The sequence below is a fragment of the Tarenaya hassleriana genome, unplaced genomic scaffold (assembly GCF_000463585.1).
Source record: "Tarenaya hassleriana unplaced genomic scaffold, ASM46358v1 Cleome18, whole genome shotgun sequence".
NCBI classification, from domain to species: Eukaryota; Viridiplantae; Streptophyta; class Magnoliopsida; order Brassicales; family Cleomaceae; genus Tarenaya; species Tarenaya hassleriana.
The window spans coordinates 216,240-234,313 of record NW_010965216.1 but is presented as its reverse complement, the minus strand read 5'-3'; the positions used below and the strand labels follow the sequence as shown (position 1 = coordinate 234,313).

The following is an 18,074-nucleotide window of genomic DNA, read 5'->3' as shown; positions in this document are numbered from 1 at the left end:
TATATATATATATATATATATATATATATGTATGTATGTATGTGTGTGTGTGTGTTTTTTCCTAAGGTATTTGCCAATTTGAGATTATTATAATCTATAAATGTATTGTACTGTGTTCAAAAAGTAAACAGATTTTTATCAAATAGTATAATCTATAAAAGTTTTCCATGTTTTTTTGTTTATTCCATGGAATTCAGAAAGCACATACTAATTACAAAAAAGGTTAAATATTAGTTGAGCAAAACAATCAGGATTCCAATATATTATATACACATATATATGTATTGATTTATTACTTCTAAACAAAATCAAATAGTATAAAAAACCGAATAATAAGATGATATAATTGAACAAGTTTACCTGCTGAATGATAGACAAGTAAATCCGAGTGGGCTTACTAGTAAGACCCGACCCAAATGGTAAATATTACATAATAACTATTGGGCTTTTTCAATATTACCAATTGTGGGCCCGTAATTGTTACCATGCCTTTCATAACACCTGTGCGCTCCGCATGTATATATCCGAACTGCATATATTGCCAACGGTACTATCTACTCCTCCATATTCATATATATATATATATATTTAGTATTTACTGCGGCATTTAAGTATAAAAAGACAACCGAATGTATTTATTAAAACAGTCATAAAAACTAAAAATTAATAAGCCAACCACGAGGGGATCTCCACATTTGTTTTTTTATAATTCAGAAATTCAAAAACATACTACATCTCCCACTCTTATTTCATCATTTTCACTCCACGCCTACATCTGTCGTCATCCTTTTCTTCAATACATATTCTGTTACTGCTGGGGACTGTTTCTTTTACAACTCAATCAACACATGTGGGTGGGTGTTGGTGTCATAAAACCATCAAATGAGACATGAATACCTTAATCAGTCACAGTGTGATTTGCGACAAAGAAAACGTATTCTTCCATATGTATGTGTGCAGCCGCATGGGAGTGAGATTTACTGGTCATGTAATTTAGTTGGAACCTTCCAAAAGTGGATCAGATACATGCATGGTTTTCAAAATAAGATATGCTCCACAGTGAAGCAGGGGGGGGGGAATATTCAGGGTTTGCTCACTTGTGCCATTCCTCCCGAATGACAGAGCGAAGAGCATGGTTTGGGAGAAGAGCAAGATGGGAGAGCTTGAGATTTGTGATGGGAGATGTGTCGTGGCCGCTGTCTATCCACTTCCTAATGGCTTCAGCTTCGTATGTAAATCCATCCGCAGCTACCTGTGGATCCTTCATCACCTCCTGGGCGGGACAAAGCAAGTGACTTTTTAGATCAAAATGAAAATGCATCATCATCACCATCAAAGTGTGGATAAAAAAAGAATACGGGCATTTGCCTGTGTGATGGGGCAGAAGAACGATGGAGGAGTTTGGCGTGCATCTGTCTCTCCTGCCAGAAGATGTTGGGTTATTTCGAGGGCATCGTCTCGCTCTTTTCGGAACGTTTCAAGCACGAGCCTCATCTTTGCCCTTTCTCGAGCAATCATGCCTTGGTTTTTTTTCCTAAGCCTCGTCTCGTTTTGGTACTTCCTCTCCAGCATGTCAGCCTGTTCACGATTTCATCACAGAGTTCAAACTACACACTCATTATCAACTACACATGTTACGACATGAGCAGATGTATAGCTTTGCCTTTTTCTCAGCTTCGACTCGCAAGAGATGGTCTCTACGTACATCCAGTTTTAATGTCCTAATCTCCTTGAGGATCTTATCCTGCCAAAATTTTTGTGAGATTCTAACAGTTTCCTACACAAACATTTTTACAAAAAGCTTAATAAATAAATGAAATGACCAAAGGCCTTTTTAGCTCCCCTTACAAGTAAACTGCCCAAATCTTCTGAGGAGTCTGTTTCAGAACTGCCATTGCTAGCCGTCGAAGTCGAACCATAAGATATCTCCTGCTTCTTCTCTGCTCCTCTGTCTTTTCCTACCTGTAAACCGCAGTAACGAAATGGTTTTTGCGCAAATAAGTTCCCTGAAAGTAATATGCAAGTAAGAACAGGAAATGCAGGATTCAGATAGTAACAACAGGTGAGAGATGTATCCGAATAAAAATCACATACCCAGTTGTTGGCACGGAGACACTGAAGGCCAATGATCATGTCTCTCGAACACGGTGTTAATTCTGTACTTTGCACGATTTCCTCCAGCTTGACGAAATATATGTCCAATATCCGTCGGGATTTCGGGCTGCTGTCAACTTGTTTCCCGATGGAACTCAGAAAACAACATAATGCTTGGAGATTCCTCCCGTCAGGACAGGAGATAAGCTCCTGAGTACGAGACACAGAAAGCTTTCAACATTTTATAACCGGATTGAGAGTGGGAGAAGAAGCACATCACGAACCTGAATGATACGGTGACAAATTTTTTCAGTAACGAGCCTCGACTTGAAAAGTTCTGCAACAAACCGAACAGCCCCCACGAACTTGAAACTGTCCGTCGAGGTTTCAAACTCCATTTGGCACTTGTTCAAGAGTATCCTCTTGAAACTGATGTCTCTCCCAAGTGCCTCATGAGATGGGATGGGGGGAAGCTCGGAGCTAAGCTCAGCGCATAAACGACCAAATAAGCCAAAGGCATCGTCCTCTATAGCCATGTCGAAAATACAAGTAACTAGAAACTGCAATCATAAGGAGAAGCGTTGGAATTCTCAATCAAAGAAATAAGGATTCGGGTCCACAAATAAACCTGTAAAACAGACGGGGACATGGCTCCACTTATAGCCTGAACAAGCTGATCCTTAACTCTCCCGAAGTTCCACCGAGTCAAAGAGTCCAGTAAACTGCATGGGCACAACCATCAGAAAGAATCTCTACAACGCTTGGTCCATTCCCACGAAACATTGGTTTTAACTGGAATCGAAGCAAGAGCAAGCATTCCCCGGGAAATTCGAAGCCATTACCTCTTCACCTTCTCCTGAATTCCCATCTCCTCGGCCAGATTCTCACTTCGACACGATGGCCCGGGTTCATCAGCCTTAACGAGAAATCGGACAAAGTGACGACCAAAACAAAAAAGAAAAAAAAAGTAGGGATCGAAGAAAGCGAACATACGCCGGTGAAACTCTTAATGTAACGGATGAGAGGATCCATGAACAAGCGTTTTCGTTGTTCGATCAGAGAAAGTCGTCTTCCTCTCGGTCGTCGTCCTCGGCGAAACTTCACTAAAACCCGCTCTGCTAAGTAAAGTTTTAAACTTTTTAAGGACCGACCATTCCGCTTTTCATTTACTTTTCCTTCTCCTCCGTACATTTTAAAGGACCTTCTTCTTTTCTATAGGCGCCATGGAAAATGTACAAAAGATGTGTGAAAAAACGATGTCAGTTACCAAGTGTATCTCCAGTTTTACTTGTACAAGTTTCCCTTCACTTAAAGATTTTATAATTACGTACTAATGGTCCAATATACTTCACTACTCTTGTTTCTACTTTTCTAATCTGAAAATTATATATGTATATATACTCAAATGATTCGTTACCTTTTTTCCTTTATTATTGCAGTAATAATAGCAACGTTACAAATTCAACACTTTACGTGTAGATGTGTGTATTGTTGAGGGACAAACCATCGATAAGAAACCGAAGAGAACATTGGACATAGGAGATATGATAACCGGAATTGATTTGAGCAAATGACCAACATCTGGACACGTGAGCAGCAACGTCAGAATACTAGAAGCATCTTCAATATTATGCTTATCTAATGAGCATAGTGAAAGACCATAAAGAGGCATCTTTTACTTTTAGACTTAAATAAATATATCTGCCATAATTCATAACGTCATTTTCATTGCCCATCCTGTAATACTATTTGTATATAGCTTGTGCAAGAGACATGAAAGAATAACAGAGACCTAAGCGATTCTTTTCGCAAAACAGCACAATCGCCTCTCTGCAACTCCTTTTTCCTTCGAGTTTCTTAACCTCCAAGATCAAATTGGTTGCTGAATCATTGAAGTTTTTTCATGGTATCAGAGCACCAACGATCCTAAACCACCCTCTTTGTTGCCCTTTTGCAATTTCCGATCTATCCGTCTTTCCTTTGCTTGCTTCATCGGAATCACAATGGAAAACACAATGAAGAGGGGCAATTGCAAAAATACCCTTAAATGTCGATTTGACTTACAACCCATACCCTTGCACAGTAACAAAAAAACGACAACATCAGATATACCCTTATAAATGTAGAATCCCTATAATACCCTTCCTTTATTTATATAATATTATAATATACTGAAATAAATAAAATATAGATCTACTTTTTTACCCCATTTTCTCTCTCCTCTTTATCGTTGTCTCCCGCCATACATCGCGTTCTCTCTCTTCAAGTTTTTCTTCTTCTCTCTCTTGAATGTCTCTTCTCCGGCGCGATTTTCTGGCAAATTTATTGCGAGAAACAAGTGAAATCTCCAAGAAACTCATCCAATAAACGTAGATCTCGTTAATAGGTAAGTTTTTTTTTTAAGCCGGTATATATTTTAGGTATTTAGGGTTTTTTAATTTTCGTATTTGTATAATATAAATGAGTCAAATGTAACATATATATCAGTTAAACTGGTCAAATTAACTCGTCACATTGGTGAAAGTGACCATTTTGTCCAACTGGTCAAACTTGTAGAAATGGTCAAACTAGTCAACCTCGTCAAACTCGTCAAACTCGTCAAACCAGTTTCACCATTTTGTGTTTATTTTGTACAGACAAAATGGCTGCAAGTGATGAAAGAATGACAATTGTTTATTACAAGTCTGGTGACAAGTGGATAATGAACGCAAGTGGAGAATATGAATGGGAAGGAAAAGTTAAAGATGCGAAGGGTGTGATATTCATTTTTCCTCCGACAGATTTGACATACAAACATCTGGTTGAGGAGTTAGATTCTGATATGAATGTGGACAAAGGAAAAGCAAATATTCAGCTAAGTTATCTACCGTCCATCAAAGGAAATGTGAGCCGATTTACATATCGAATGACAAGCAAGTGTTTATTTATCTCATGGACAAAATAAACGGAGGAAGAAGCATGCTTCACGTGGAGATTGAAAAAGTAAATTTGAGAAGTGAATGTGAACAAGAAATTGTTATGCAATACATTCCGGATTCCGGTAGTGGTGTTGGTATTGGTGTTGGACCATATGGGGCTGTGCTTTATGCAGGTTATAATAAGAATATGATTCAGAGTCCCGATTTCAAGAGTAAATGTGCGAGTAATACGATACAATTTATAGATGATCTGGATGATGAACATACTACTGTTCGAGAAGATGAAATGAATGGAGAACATGCAATTGTTTTAAAAGAGGGACCTGCAACTGATATGACATGTGAAACCCATAAAGTTGGCTTTGGTGATGGAGATGGTGATGGTGATGGTGATGGTGATGGTGAGAATAATGTGGAGGACACATCGTTTCTCTTTCAGTATTCAATTTTAGTGATGGATTGAATATAAGTATTGGCTATGAGTTTGATAATAAGGCAGCAGCTCAGGAATATGTACGGAAAGGCGCTGTTAAAGCTTGTTTCGGTTTTGCTACAGTGAAGTCTGACAAGAGGTTGTGGGAATTAAGATGCAAGTTTTATAGACCGGGTTGTGCTTGGAAATTACGCATTGCAGCGATTCAGAATTCTGAACGTTTCAGTGTAAGATCATATAATCCCGTTCATAGTTGCAGACCTGTATCCGAATCCAAAAAAGTTGTGCAAGGTTCAGCGAAGTTGGTTAGAGATTACTTAAAGGAAGAGTATGCTGGTAAGCTTGAAACTCCCACAGCAAAAGAGATAGTAGAACGGATGAAAGTCAAGTACGGTGCGAGTGTATCGTATATGATGGCATTGAGAGGGAAATATAGTGCTGAATATGAGATCTGTGGTAGTCATGATGAACATTATCGTAGGCTTCCTGGTTGGTTGCACATGTTGACGAAAAGGAATTCTGGGACTATAGCGGGTCTTCAGTTTGAAGATGATAAAAAAACTTTCAAATACCTCTTCATCGCCTTGGGTGCAACTATCAAAGGATGGAAGTATATGCGTAAAGTGGTTGCTGTTGATGCAACATTTCTGAGGAGCCAATATAAGGGAGCATTGATTGTGGCAACCGCCCAAGATGGTGATCATCACCAATATCCTTTAGCGTGGGGAGTGATAGATAGAGAGAAGGATGCTTCATGGTTGTGGTTTATGACAAGATTAAGCGAAGTAATACCGGATGGTCCTGATGTAGTTGTGCTATCTGATCGACATAAAAGCATAATCAAAGCTGCGAGAGAAGTATACAAGCAAGCGCAACACGGCTTTTGTGTGAGGCACATAGCGCATAATTTAAAAGTGCACGTTAATAGAGGCAGTAGAAGAAAGAGTTCAAATGGTGAGACCGTCTCTAAATTGTTCTTTAAATGTGCAACAGCCTACACGATTGATGAGTTTGAATACCTATACGATGATCTAAAAAGCAGGTATGTTTCGTGTGGTTAGTGTGATTGACTTGTTTGACGCGTTTGACTGGTGCTATTAATGTGAATATATCTCATAATGTGTAGATATCCCAAAGTGGCTGAGTACATGCAAAAGGAAGAACTTGCACCTGAGAATTGGGCAAGGTGTAAATTTAAGAGTGAAAGGTACAACATGTTAACAACCAATGGGGCCGAATCGATCAACTCCGTACTAAAGAAGGCAAAAAAGTATCCATTGCTAAGTCTACTTGATATTTGTCTCGGAAAGACAGTTGAATGGTTTAACAGGCATAGGTTAGAAGCAGGTAGTTCTGATGAATCTCAAAAATTAACACCATTTGTTTACAAAGAGCTACATGAACGTTACCAGAAGGCATGTACATTTGACGTTCAAGAACTGAACGGTGTTAGTGGCGAGTTTAAGGTGAGGGATGACAAGGGTAGAAGACACTTGGTTAATCTTGGAGAAAGAACATGTGGTTGCAAAATGTTTGATGTGGATAGGTATCCTTGTAGTCATGCAATTGCAGCAGCACATATGATCGGAAAAGGCGATATGATATACGAACTTTGTTCTGAATACTACAGGCGAGATACATGGCGTATGGCTTACCAATAGACTGTGTACCCGGTTCCTGATTGTTGTGATTGGAAATTGCCATCTTTCATTGCAGATGTAGTGGTATTGTCGCCTATAGTGGAAGAAAAACGGGTAAGTGGAAGGCCTAAACAAAACAGATTTCCTGGACCTGGTGAGTGTCGAAAAAGAAAATCATGTTCGGTAGGTTCGGTCAGTACGTCAAGGATGTCACAGACGTATGAGTCATAATATTATGTTCGTGCATGTAATGACATTATGAATTCATATTTGGACTAATTCAGTAGTGTATTATATTGTAAATACAGTCGTCAAATTGATCAAACTCTCTATTATGACGTATTGAGCGTGTTTTTGTTATAAGGAGAGCATCTGGAAAAATGATAAATTCTACCCTAGACCAATGTGTAACATAAAGTGTAATAGAACATTTGGGGTTTGTTTGGGGGAACATGCATTGCTAAACAAAATAAGGTGTTCAATTAAGTTAGCTCCGATTGTTTTTTGCCTATCAAATTTGTTATACGGGGTGTTTATTGATATGCTCATGGTTCAGAATTGACAAATTCGCCAAATCAGAGAGTTTGACGAGTTTGACGTGTTTGACGAGTTTGACGAGTTTGACGAGTCAACGCGGTCAACCTGTGGTCAAAATTAAATTCCGATGGTTCAAAGTTGTGTACAGGGTCTATTATGACGTATTGAGCGTGTTTTTGTTATAAGGAGAGCATCTGGAAAAATGATAAATTCTACCCTAGACCAATGTGTAACATAAAGTGTAATAGAACATTTGGGGTTTGTTTGGGGGAACATGCATTGCTAAACAAAATAAGGTGTTCAATTAAGTTAGCTCCGATTGTTTTTTGCCTATCAAATTTGTTATACGGGGTGTTTATTGATATGCTCATGGTTCAGAATTGACAAATTCGCCAAATCATAGAGTTTGACGAGTTTGACGAGTTTGACGAGTCAACGCGGTCAACCTGTGGTCAAAATTAAATTCTGATGGTTCAAAGTTGTGTATAGGGTCTATTATGACGTATTGAGCGTGTTTTTGTTATAAGGAGAGCATCTGGAAAAATAATAAATTCTACCCTAGACCAATGTGTAACATAAAGTGTAATAGAACATTTGGGGTTCCTGAGTTTGACGAGTTTGACGTGTTTGACGAGTTTGACGTGTTTGACATGTTTGACGTAATTAATAAGATGTTCTTAAGAAATAAAATACTAATAAATTAAAGAGGTTCTTATCACGAAAGAGGTTTTAAACCTGGTCAGATACAACTTAATCCGAAAGAGGTTCTTAAGAAATAAAATACTAATAAATTAAAGAGGTTCTTAACAAATGAAATAGTACGGAGAAGAATCTCAGCCTTCCTCGGTAGACACAGACACTTCCTTGCCATTCGCAAATATATCAGATGCAATCTTTTCGCGAATAGAATACACCACCTTGTCGCTCAACTTATCCAATAAGGTGAGATCATTCCTATAGAGTGCCTCTGCATATTTGATGCTGTATATGCCGCATTCATTTCCTGTAACGTTCTGAGGTAGATTAGAGATTAGCTCGATGGAAAACAAGGTCGAAACGTCAATTCGACCAGTCCCGCTAATCATGAATGCCTCTGGGATACTTCTGCATAAGTGATGAATCACTTTAATTGTTGCCTCATTCATTCTCGGGTTGCAGTCATACACTTGAATCACCGTACTCCTGTAGTCCACTCTAATAGTGACCCAATGGACGCTTACATTAGGATCTACCAATGACGGAATGTTCAACACACTGATAAAACCTTTGTATTGGTCCAATTTTTTGTTACCACCGCCAATTGGTAATTCCCCACTCATGAATTGTCCAAGAAGGCCGAGATCTTTCTGTCCCAATTTCCACCATTTGAAGCATTCACAACACTGCACATCACAAAGAAGGTACCTCTGACTGTTTGGTTCAATTTGGGGTACACGTTTCCGGATTTCATACATGGCTTCATCGATATGCTGTGAAAACAAACAGTTAAATGGGTCAAACAGTCGTCAAACTCGTCAAACTGATCAAACTATATGTGAAAACACTTACTTGATCATTGAGCCATACACCTTCTTGTAGAAGGTCTTCCCAAAACTGTGGGGTTCGTAGATATTCCAGCCCCGACATCCATAACCTCTCTTGTCTCGGTTTTTGCATAAACTTGAAGAGAGCAGTCGCTTTTCTTGTGTTTGTCTCAATAAAACTTTCAACTCGCACAACATTGTCATAGACCATAGGCTGTCGAGGTATCCACACATAACCCGAAGGAGCTACAGATATCGGCACCGGCACCAATGCGGATTCTATCGGCACCAATGCACCTTCTTGTACTGGGCATGAAACACCTTCTTGTACTGGGACCAATGCAGATTCTACACGATCTTTGTCCTTCTTTCCTTTTCTACCTCTTGTCTCTCTCTTTGCCCGTCGTTTTTTGGAGGGTGGATCAGTCGAGCCCAAAGTAGTATATGGACTTTTAAGAGTTGGCTTTATTTTCCTCTTCGGTCGTTTACTACTCTGAACTGGATCCTTGGGAGCAGCAGGGACCTCTACATCCTCCTTTTCCTGAGCAAGTATCCCTCCATCATCATCATCAGTCGAACCCAAAATAGTATTAGATACTGCTCTAGGAGTAGGGGGAATCGCATCACTATCATCTTCTTCATCATCAGTTCCTGCATATGACCAATATGAATATCAGTCATACATTACTCGTTCGTCAACCAAAAGAGTCAAACCGGTCAAACTCATCAACCAAAAGAGTCAAACCAATCTAACTCGGGTTGTCCAAATAAAGTGTAAAGTGTAAAATCATACCTTGCTCGTTTTGTGCAGTTTCTATATCCTCTTGATCATTATCGGATTTTTGCACAGATTGATGATGTCCTACATATGAGCAATTATATGAATATCAGTCAAACTCGTCAACCAAAAGAGTCAAACCGGTCAAACTCGTCAACCAAAAGAGTCAAACCAATCTAACTCGGGCTACCCAAATAAAGTGTAGTGTAAGATCATACCTTACTCGTTCTGTGCAATTTCTATATCCTCTTGATCATTGTTAGATTCTTGCACAGATTGTTGTCCTACATATGACCAATTATATGAATATCAGTCAAACTCGTCAACCAGAAGAGTCAAACTGGTCAAACTCGTCAATCAAAAGACCCAAACCAATCTAACTCCCCCTAACTCGGTTTGCCAAAATAAAGTCTAACGTGTAACACCATACCTTGCTCGTTATGTGGAAGGTCTACATTCTCATCCGAAAAACGAGATCTAAACTCGAACTCGTTGTCTTGTATCTCAGACCAATCGACTCCTTCCACATTGATTCCTGCCCTCTCCAGAATTCTTTTCACTTTTTCAATTACTTTCTTCTCAACTCTTGCAATTATTCTTTTTTCGGAGTCTTTTACAATCTTCTTCAACATCTTTTTGAAAGATATTTTTTCCCCTTCTTCGTCTTCTCCTTCCTCTTCCTCTATTCTTTCTTCTCCTTCTTCTCCTCCTCCTTCTCCTTCTTCTTCTCGTTCTTCTTCTCTTTGTTTCTTTCTTTTCTCTTTCTTCTTTCTCTCCGCCCTACCACCAACATCGATCTCACGAATGTTCTCATAACAAATACTTGACGGGTTCAACCTCAATTGTTGCATCCAACTTTGCACCAACGGATGACTACTTTCATCCTCATGTATGTTAAAAAACATATGTTCCTCTTCCTCATCTAATTGAAGAACACTTCGAATACCCTGAGAACATTTTAACAGATTTGGTATCAGTGATCCGGATTATGGTCAAACTCGTCAAACTCGTCAAACTCGTCAAACACGTCATACTCGTCAAAATCGTCAAACTCGTCAAATGTCATCTATTATAACTAATGTAATCGATCTATACATACCTGTGAATCCACACCGATCTGTCTAATCACATTTGCAAGTGTGACATAAAGGCCCGGTTGGATTTGCTTCTTACACATCCTAGGACATGTGGGATCGGCATCCTTCACATCTATATACCATCCATTGGCGCCTAAACTATTCACGCATTCAAAAGGAAGCAACTGCAATATACATACAAACTAATCAATCAAATACTCAATCACAATAAATAAAACAATGATAAAAAAAGTAACTCACCATAAGAGGTATTACAAATCCAGGAAAGTGCCACTGAGCCCTCGGTGTAGGACTGCTTACATACAACTTCAGTATATGATCGATTGTTCTTTCGAAAGTGTATCTCCCCCAAGGAAACCCTTCACAAAATTCCAGATTGTTGACCATGTCAACTGCATCATTTGGAATCACATCATTGTTCTTGATTCCATGGTCTAATACTCCGCCTAACAATATGATTATTGCTAATCTTCTCCTATCCTCCACATCTTTGGTTGGAGTGGCATACAGCTTCTTTATCGCTTCGGATGTTGTCACCTTTGAATGTCCAAACATTTTCATCCGAAACTGGATTCCCTTACATTTAACCCAGTCTTGTGGATACTTTTCACAATTTAGGCCGCAGATAATCGCATGCTCGGTGATCGAATATCTGATGGGCACGCCATTCAGAACAAACCATAGCTGTTTCACTTCTCCTTCCAATTTTAGTGCCCGATGTAAAAGGACTGATGCCAGAACTATCTTCAATGTGTCCTTACATCCAAGATGGAAAATATGCCGAAACTGGGATTCTTTTTTGAAATATGTAAATTCTTCATCCGTCAAGGCCTTTTTAAGAGATCTAACAGTCTGATATGGATAACATTTCGTCGTGATCTTATGAGCCATATGAATGTCCTTAAAATCATACACAAAAGGTACCTGCAAAAACAAATTTAACACTCATTATCAAACACGTCAAACACGTCAAACACGTCAAACTCGTCAAACTCCGACTTGTTTGACGAGTTTGAATAGTTTGACTTGTTTGACGGGTGCTCTAAGTTTAACTAATATCTAGCATGACCATTAATCTATGTTTTAGTGCATCCGAATGTCGACAATATCATCGTGACTCGATTTCTATCCGTCTTTTTCACAAAACACTGTTTCTCACCCAATCCGAAAACCCTATTTCGATATTTCAGTGACAATTTGTCATTCAAACCATAGTTTTTCAAATTTCTATTTCAAACCCTATTCTTAACGAAAACTTAATAGAAATTCTAAAACCGAATCTCAATGTATATCCGAAACCCTAAAAAATTTGATTTTTGCGGAGTTAAAAAACTATACCTGGAGGTCTTCGCAAGTAGGGTTCGAAGAGGGGGCCGAAGATGATGAAGACGAAGAGGGGGCCGAAGACGAAGCCATTCTTCGTGCAAATTTGATGAGTTTGACGAACTCGCAGAAAGATCGCACAGAAAAATCACAGAGTGAAGAGAAAATGAAGAAGAAGAAACGACTATGAAGAAATGAAAGTGTCTGTCGAAAAGGGATAAAAAAAACTGTTTGGTTTTTCAAATTTTTTTAATTTAGTAACTTCCCAATTTTTGGTCTTTCTCCTCCAGATGTTGACACGTGTATTTTTTAAAGGGGGTAACGATGTCTTTTCATTCTTTTTCAGTTTTTTTTGAAGGTTTTTTTTGAAGGGTAGGTCATGTAAGTGAAATCGACATTTAAAGGTATTTTTGTAATAATCCCCAATGAAGATGATTCCAATTACCTTCAATGGCAACAACTATTTCTACTGGTCTAAGGCGGCAAAGGCTATGCTCAGCAGCAAAGGCCTATGGAATCACATCGTATCGAAAGAAGTTTCCACTCCAGCTGAATCAGAAATTAATTCTGATCAACAAGCTGCAGCAACAACAACAGCGAAGACTCAACCTCAACAACAACCTGTTCCAGACTTTGACAAATGGTATCAGGATGACCAATCAACCCTTGTTATTCTTCAAGCCTCGCTTGAAAAGGATGTCTTGCAGTCATTCATTGGATACGATGCAGCCAAATCGCTATGGGACGCGCTTAAAAATACTTACGGTAATATATCTAATATCAGTCGTATTTTTGAAATCAAGAAAAAGATTTTCCACCTGCAGCAAAATGGCGAACAATTCACGAAAATCCAAGGTGACTTATGTGCATTGTGGAATGAACTGGAGGAAATTCGTCCTCGGTCCACAGATCCAAAAATCCTTAACGCTCGACATGAAGAAGACAAAGTTTTTTCTATCTTGCTAACTTTGGATGCAAGCTACAATGATTTGGTTTACCACCTTCTACGTCAGGCAAATCTTCCCAAATTTGATGAGGTATGTATGTTAATAAAATGAGAGGAAGGTGGACGTAATTTATTTGTAGGAACAGGTGAACTTGCTCACTATTCTCGTAAGCAAGATGAACATATCCGATATGGCAGCAGAGTCCCACATCTTTCAAAAGTCTCTCATGAGAAGAGACCCTTTTGTGACCACTGCAAACGGTCGGGCCATACCAAAGATCGGTGTTGGATTCTCAACCTACATTTGAAACCATCTCGATACAAAGATGCACCGCTGAAACGGGGGATGACTATGAGTACCGGAAACACTGTGACCTTTACAGATGAAGAGATGTCTGGGTTCAAGCAGTTTCTTCTGGCTATGAACAATAAAGAAAGTGGTAATTTTTCTCGGTCATATAATCTTTTCAATCATTTAATTGTTATTGATTCTGGAGCAACTACACACATGTTTAGTGATAAACAATTATTCACCGATATAAAAAATGCTTATGGAGTAGTTTATGTGGCAAATGGTAAGAATTGTCCAATTAAAGGATTTGGCACGATACAACTTCTTGGTAAACAAATTACAGCCTTCTACGTTCCAGATTTCCAAAATAATTTACTGTCTATTCCGAAACTTATTCATGAAACACATTGTCGTGTTATTTTTGATACTAACGGAGTTGTTTTTCAGGATATTGAGACAAGTGATATTTTCGGGAAAGGAGTTAAGAAAGACAACCTTTATTACCTTCAAGACTCGTACCCTACCACTCATTCTGCATTTCACTCCATTTGGCATGCTCGTCTTGGACATCCGCATCACAAAGTTTTACGATTACTTGTCCCACAAGCTAAGGACAATAATAGTTCGATTTGTGAAGCATGTGTTCTTGGCAAACATTGTCGCTCTATTTTTCCGATTTCTAAAACAATTTATAAGAATGTTTTTTATTTAATTCACTCTGACGTTTGGACCGCACCATGCTTTTCGCGTGATAATTATAAATATTTTGTCACTTTCATCGATGAAAAATCCAAATATACATGGATCACTTTGCTTAAACAGAAGAAAGATGTTTTTGGTGCCTTCAAAATATTTCATTCTTATGTCTCTACACAATTTGGTGTTAATATTAAATGTTTGAGAACAGATAACGGAGGCGAATACTTAAGCAAGGCGTTTCAAGAATATACGCAACAAAATGGCATTATTCATCAACGTTCATGCCCCCACACGCCACAGCAAAACGGTGTTGCTGAACGTAAAAATCGTCATTTAATGGAAGTTACTCGAACGATGCTTTTTCACAGGAATGTTCCCAAGCAGTATTGGAGTGATGCAGTAAAATTGGCATGCTACCTCATTAATCGCTTGCCAACACAAATTCTTCATGATAAATCACCATATGAGGTACTCTTTGACGTTCCAAGTTCAATTGATCACCTAAAAATCTTTGGATGTATTTGTTATGTCAGGATACCGGATGGGGAACGAGATAAGCTTGCTCCTAAGAGCATACGTTGTATATTCCTGGGATATCCATTAGATAAAAAAGGATATGTGTGTTACCATCCAGGAACCAAACGTCTTTACGCATCTCGAGACGTTATATTCGATGAACATCTTAGTTACTTTGGCCAAAAGGATTGGGCTAGCTTGGAATCACTCGTTACTCAAGGTCGGGATGTTCCCACTTCTCTTGAGAAATTTTTTACCTCAATCAGACAAACGAGCCGTGAAATTGATTTTGCATCGCCTCTTCCAAACTGACGAGCATCAACAACTATTTCCCTTACGGAGGAGTTCGAATCTTCACCCAATCCACGTAACTCTGCTCCTCTTCTTGATTTGTGTAACCCTTCTAACCCCTCTACAGATACAGAACCTGTTGAACCAGTGCAATGTCAGGATATTTCAGTTTCTCCATCAGAAACATATATGCAATTTCAGGGGGAACCGCGAAACTCCTCTGATAATATAACTCCTCTTGTTGTTTCGCCGAATTCCGCTGTTGTGTCGACTGGAGATAACCAGCCCGAGCAAGCAACAGATGATAGTATTCCGTTCTCCAACGAATACCTATGACTGTGATCGTATCCAATACCTATGATCATCTATATGATCATCAATCACACATCATACTAGTCTTTTTTAGACGGTTACGGGAAGATGTGAAATTTTCCGATGGTTACTCGTCAAATCTTTCGCGATGTGTTGACATCGGAGGAAAAAAGTTAACAGGTATGAAGAGTCATGGTTGTCATGTCTTCATGCAGCGGTTGTTACCTATTGCATTTGCAGAGATACTTCCGGAACATATCAACCAAGCTTTATCAGGTATGTTTTGTTCCGTAGAATATATTTTAATAGTACGTAAGATCTTTACATGTGTACTTTAGGTATATGTTGATATTGTACTTACCCTCATGTTTGTGAATCGTTGGAATTAGTAACTTTTTCCGGAAAATCTGTAGTCGGATATTGAAAAATGAAGATGTCCGCTTGATGAAGTAAAATATTGTTCTAATTTTTTGTAATTTAGAGAAGATATTCCCACCATCTTTTTTTTATGTGATGGAACATCTACAAATTCATCTGCCACGAGAAGCGGAACTCGGCGGTCCGGTTCAGTTTAGGTACATATATTAATATATATTGTCTATATATATGATTTGAATTATGTATATGAATGGTTACGTAGATTTATTTTGCAATTATTTGTAGGTGGATGTACCCGTTTGAGCAGTTTATGTACCACTTGAAAAAGAAAGCGAAACAAAAGGCGTTTGTTGAAGGAAGCATTGCAGAACAATATTCAACGAAGAAATATCATTCTTCACCTCGTATTATTTTGAAGATCACGTGCAAACAAAGACTAGACAACCAAACAGATTATTTCATACCGAAAATGAACCAGAGTACGGAAATATTAAAATGGATATTCCGCATTGTTTCTATAGAAAAGGACGATGTGGTGGTCGAGAATTCGATGCACATTTTGTCGGACAAAGATTACCATGTGGTCCACACGTATGTTTTGTTGAAATGTGAAGAAGTTCTACCGTTCGAAAGGTGTGTATATACTATATAATTTTAATAATTGAATGGTCAGTTAAACTTATATAATTTGTATTGTGGTTTTTTGTAGGATATTTGACGATCAGGTATTCAATACGTATGGTGATGTGAACGACGATCAATTGAGCCAGATTAAAGAGAACAGATTCGCAACATAGTTAAAAGATTTTGTGAGTAAATCGAATAAATAAATTAAATAACATTCATAGGGTTGAGGCTAATCACATGCCAAATTGTTGGCCTATTCTTTTAACAGATTGAATCGTCGCAAGAAGATCATCCATTGTAGTTACACGAGTTAGTTCAAGGTCCCATTCGTCGGGTCAAATGTTGGCCAATGTTCTCCACCAGAGGATTTTTATTTCATACACATAAACATGGACAACATCGTTCGATGGCGAATTATGTATATGTGTGAAAGGCTCTAGCTACTGTGCTTTGGATGATGAACCAGATTTCCATGGCATTCTTCAGCAAATTTTTCAAGTACAATATCCGGGTCATATTGGACTTAAAGTGAATGTTTTCAGATGTGATTGGTTTGATCCGACGCCGGAACGCGGAATACGGATCAAAAAATCAAGGATCATTGATATTTGCTACTCCCGACAATATGGAAAATACGACCCTTTCATATTGGCATCCCAGGCAGATCAGGTTTGTTTTATCCCTTACCCAAGAGATAAAATGTGAAGAAGTGACATTGATTGGAGGGCCATTGTCAAGATTAATCCAAGAGGGACAGTTACATATGACGGATATGCGGAACAAAGCCCGCTTCAGGATGACGAACACGCTGTTATAGTTGTCACGGAAACAACTGATATTGAGAGGCTAGTAGTGGAACAAGGGATATTTCAAGAACTAGAAATTGGAAACTTCGACGAGGAAGGCGATAGCAGCGACGACTCCAACCCCGGAACAACGGAAACATCATCATACGATTCATTTGATTAACCTGTTATGTAATATTGTGTATTTTATTTTTTTTCGTTAATTTATTTTTTCAAAATTATTTTTATATGTTGCGACGGATATTATCCGTCCGTACCCATCTCTATTTTTCTGCCTTTTTTTCCAAAATTTTCGAGAAATTTTTTAAATGAACGGCGAAAAATTTTAAAACCAAAGCGATGGAATAAAATCTGCCGTATATGTTGCTAATCCGTCGCGAATTGCCACGTGTTTAAATCATGCGACGGAGGCCGACGGGTTAATTTCCGTCACAGAGTGGAATAAAAAACGGTATTCTTCTTCTTTCTCCTTCTCCCCCTCGACACGAAACTCTGCAAGTTGCGATTTCCGGCGATTCAAGGCGATTTCCGGTGACCCACCGTACAATACAACCGCGCCGACACCGTACGAGGTAAGTCTGTCCCCTCTCCCTCTCTCCATCGCTGTTAATTTCCTGATTTTTGTTTAGGGTTTTGGATGGAATTTGTGTGAAATCACACAATCCATCAAATCCGGCCAAAGCTTACGGTTTTTGGTTCGAATAAGATCATCAATCTAAACTTAGCTCCTAAAACCTTTCCAAGCCAATCCTTACTCTTTGTTCCCCCACATCATTATCCGGACAAATCCTTGAGGGAAAAATCTTATGCAAGTGTATGCATGCATTACTGGACCTATATGCACTTATGCAACCTATTGATGAC

At 38.7% G+C, this 18,074-nt stretch overlaps 3 protein-coding genes across 3 annotated transcripts; 1 reads left to right on the top strand and 2 right to left on the bottom strand.

Moving 5' to 3' along the window:
* Window positions 1-883: 883 nt before the first annotated feature.
* Window positions 884-3,226, bottom strand: LOC104810278 (putative U-box domain-containing protein 58). Its single transcript, XM_010536476.1, has 9 exons — window positions 3,088-3,226; window positions 2,937-3,010; window positions 2,723-2,816; window positions 2,379-2,654; window positions 2,095-2,304; window positions 1,849-1,962; window positions 1,664-1,744; window positions 1,369-1,578; window positions 884-1,273 (listed from the first exon to the last, which is right to left on the bottom strand). Exons 1-9 carry the CDS (start codon window positions 3,124-3,126, stop codon window positions 1,094-1,096), a joined length of 1,278 nt encoding a protein of 425 aa, XP_010534778.1. The 5' UTR covers window positions 3,127-3,226; the 3' UTR covers window positions 884-1,093.
* Window positions 3,227-4,735: 1,509 nt separating this feature from the next.
* LOC104810570 lies at window positions 4,736-7,106 on the top strand. Its single transcript, XM_010536919.1, has 4 exons — window positions 4,736-4,952; window positions 5,186-5,413; window positions 5,512-6,487; window positions 6,572-7,106. The coding sequence occupies exons 1-4, from the start codon at window positions 4,736-4,738 to the stop codon at window positions 7,104-7,106; spliced, it is 1,956 nt and encodes a 651-aa protein (XP_010535221.1).
* Window positions 7,107-11,170: 4,064 nt separating this feature from the next.
* LOC104810569 lies at window positions 11,171-12,436 on the bottom strand. The gene is made up of 4 exons (XM_010536918.1): window positions 12,359-12,436; window positions 11,405-11,944; window positions 11,261-11,312; window positions 11,171-11,184 (listed from the first exon to the last, which is right to left on the bottom strand). The coding sequence occupies exons 1-4, from the start codon at window positions 12,434-12,436 to the stop codon at window positions 11,171-11,173; spliced, it is 684 nt and encodes a 227-aa protein (XP_010535220.1).
* Between the last annotated feature and the right edge of the window lie 5,638 nt (window positions 12,437-18,074).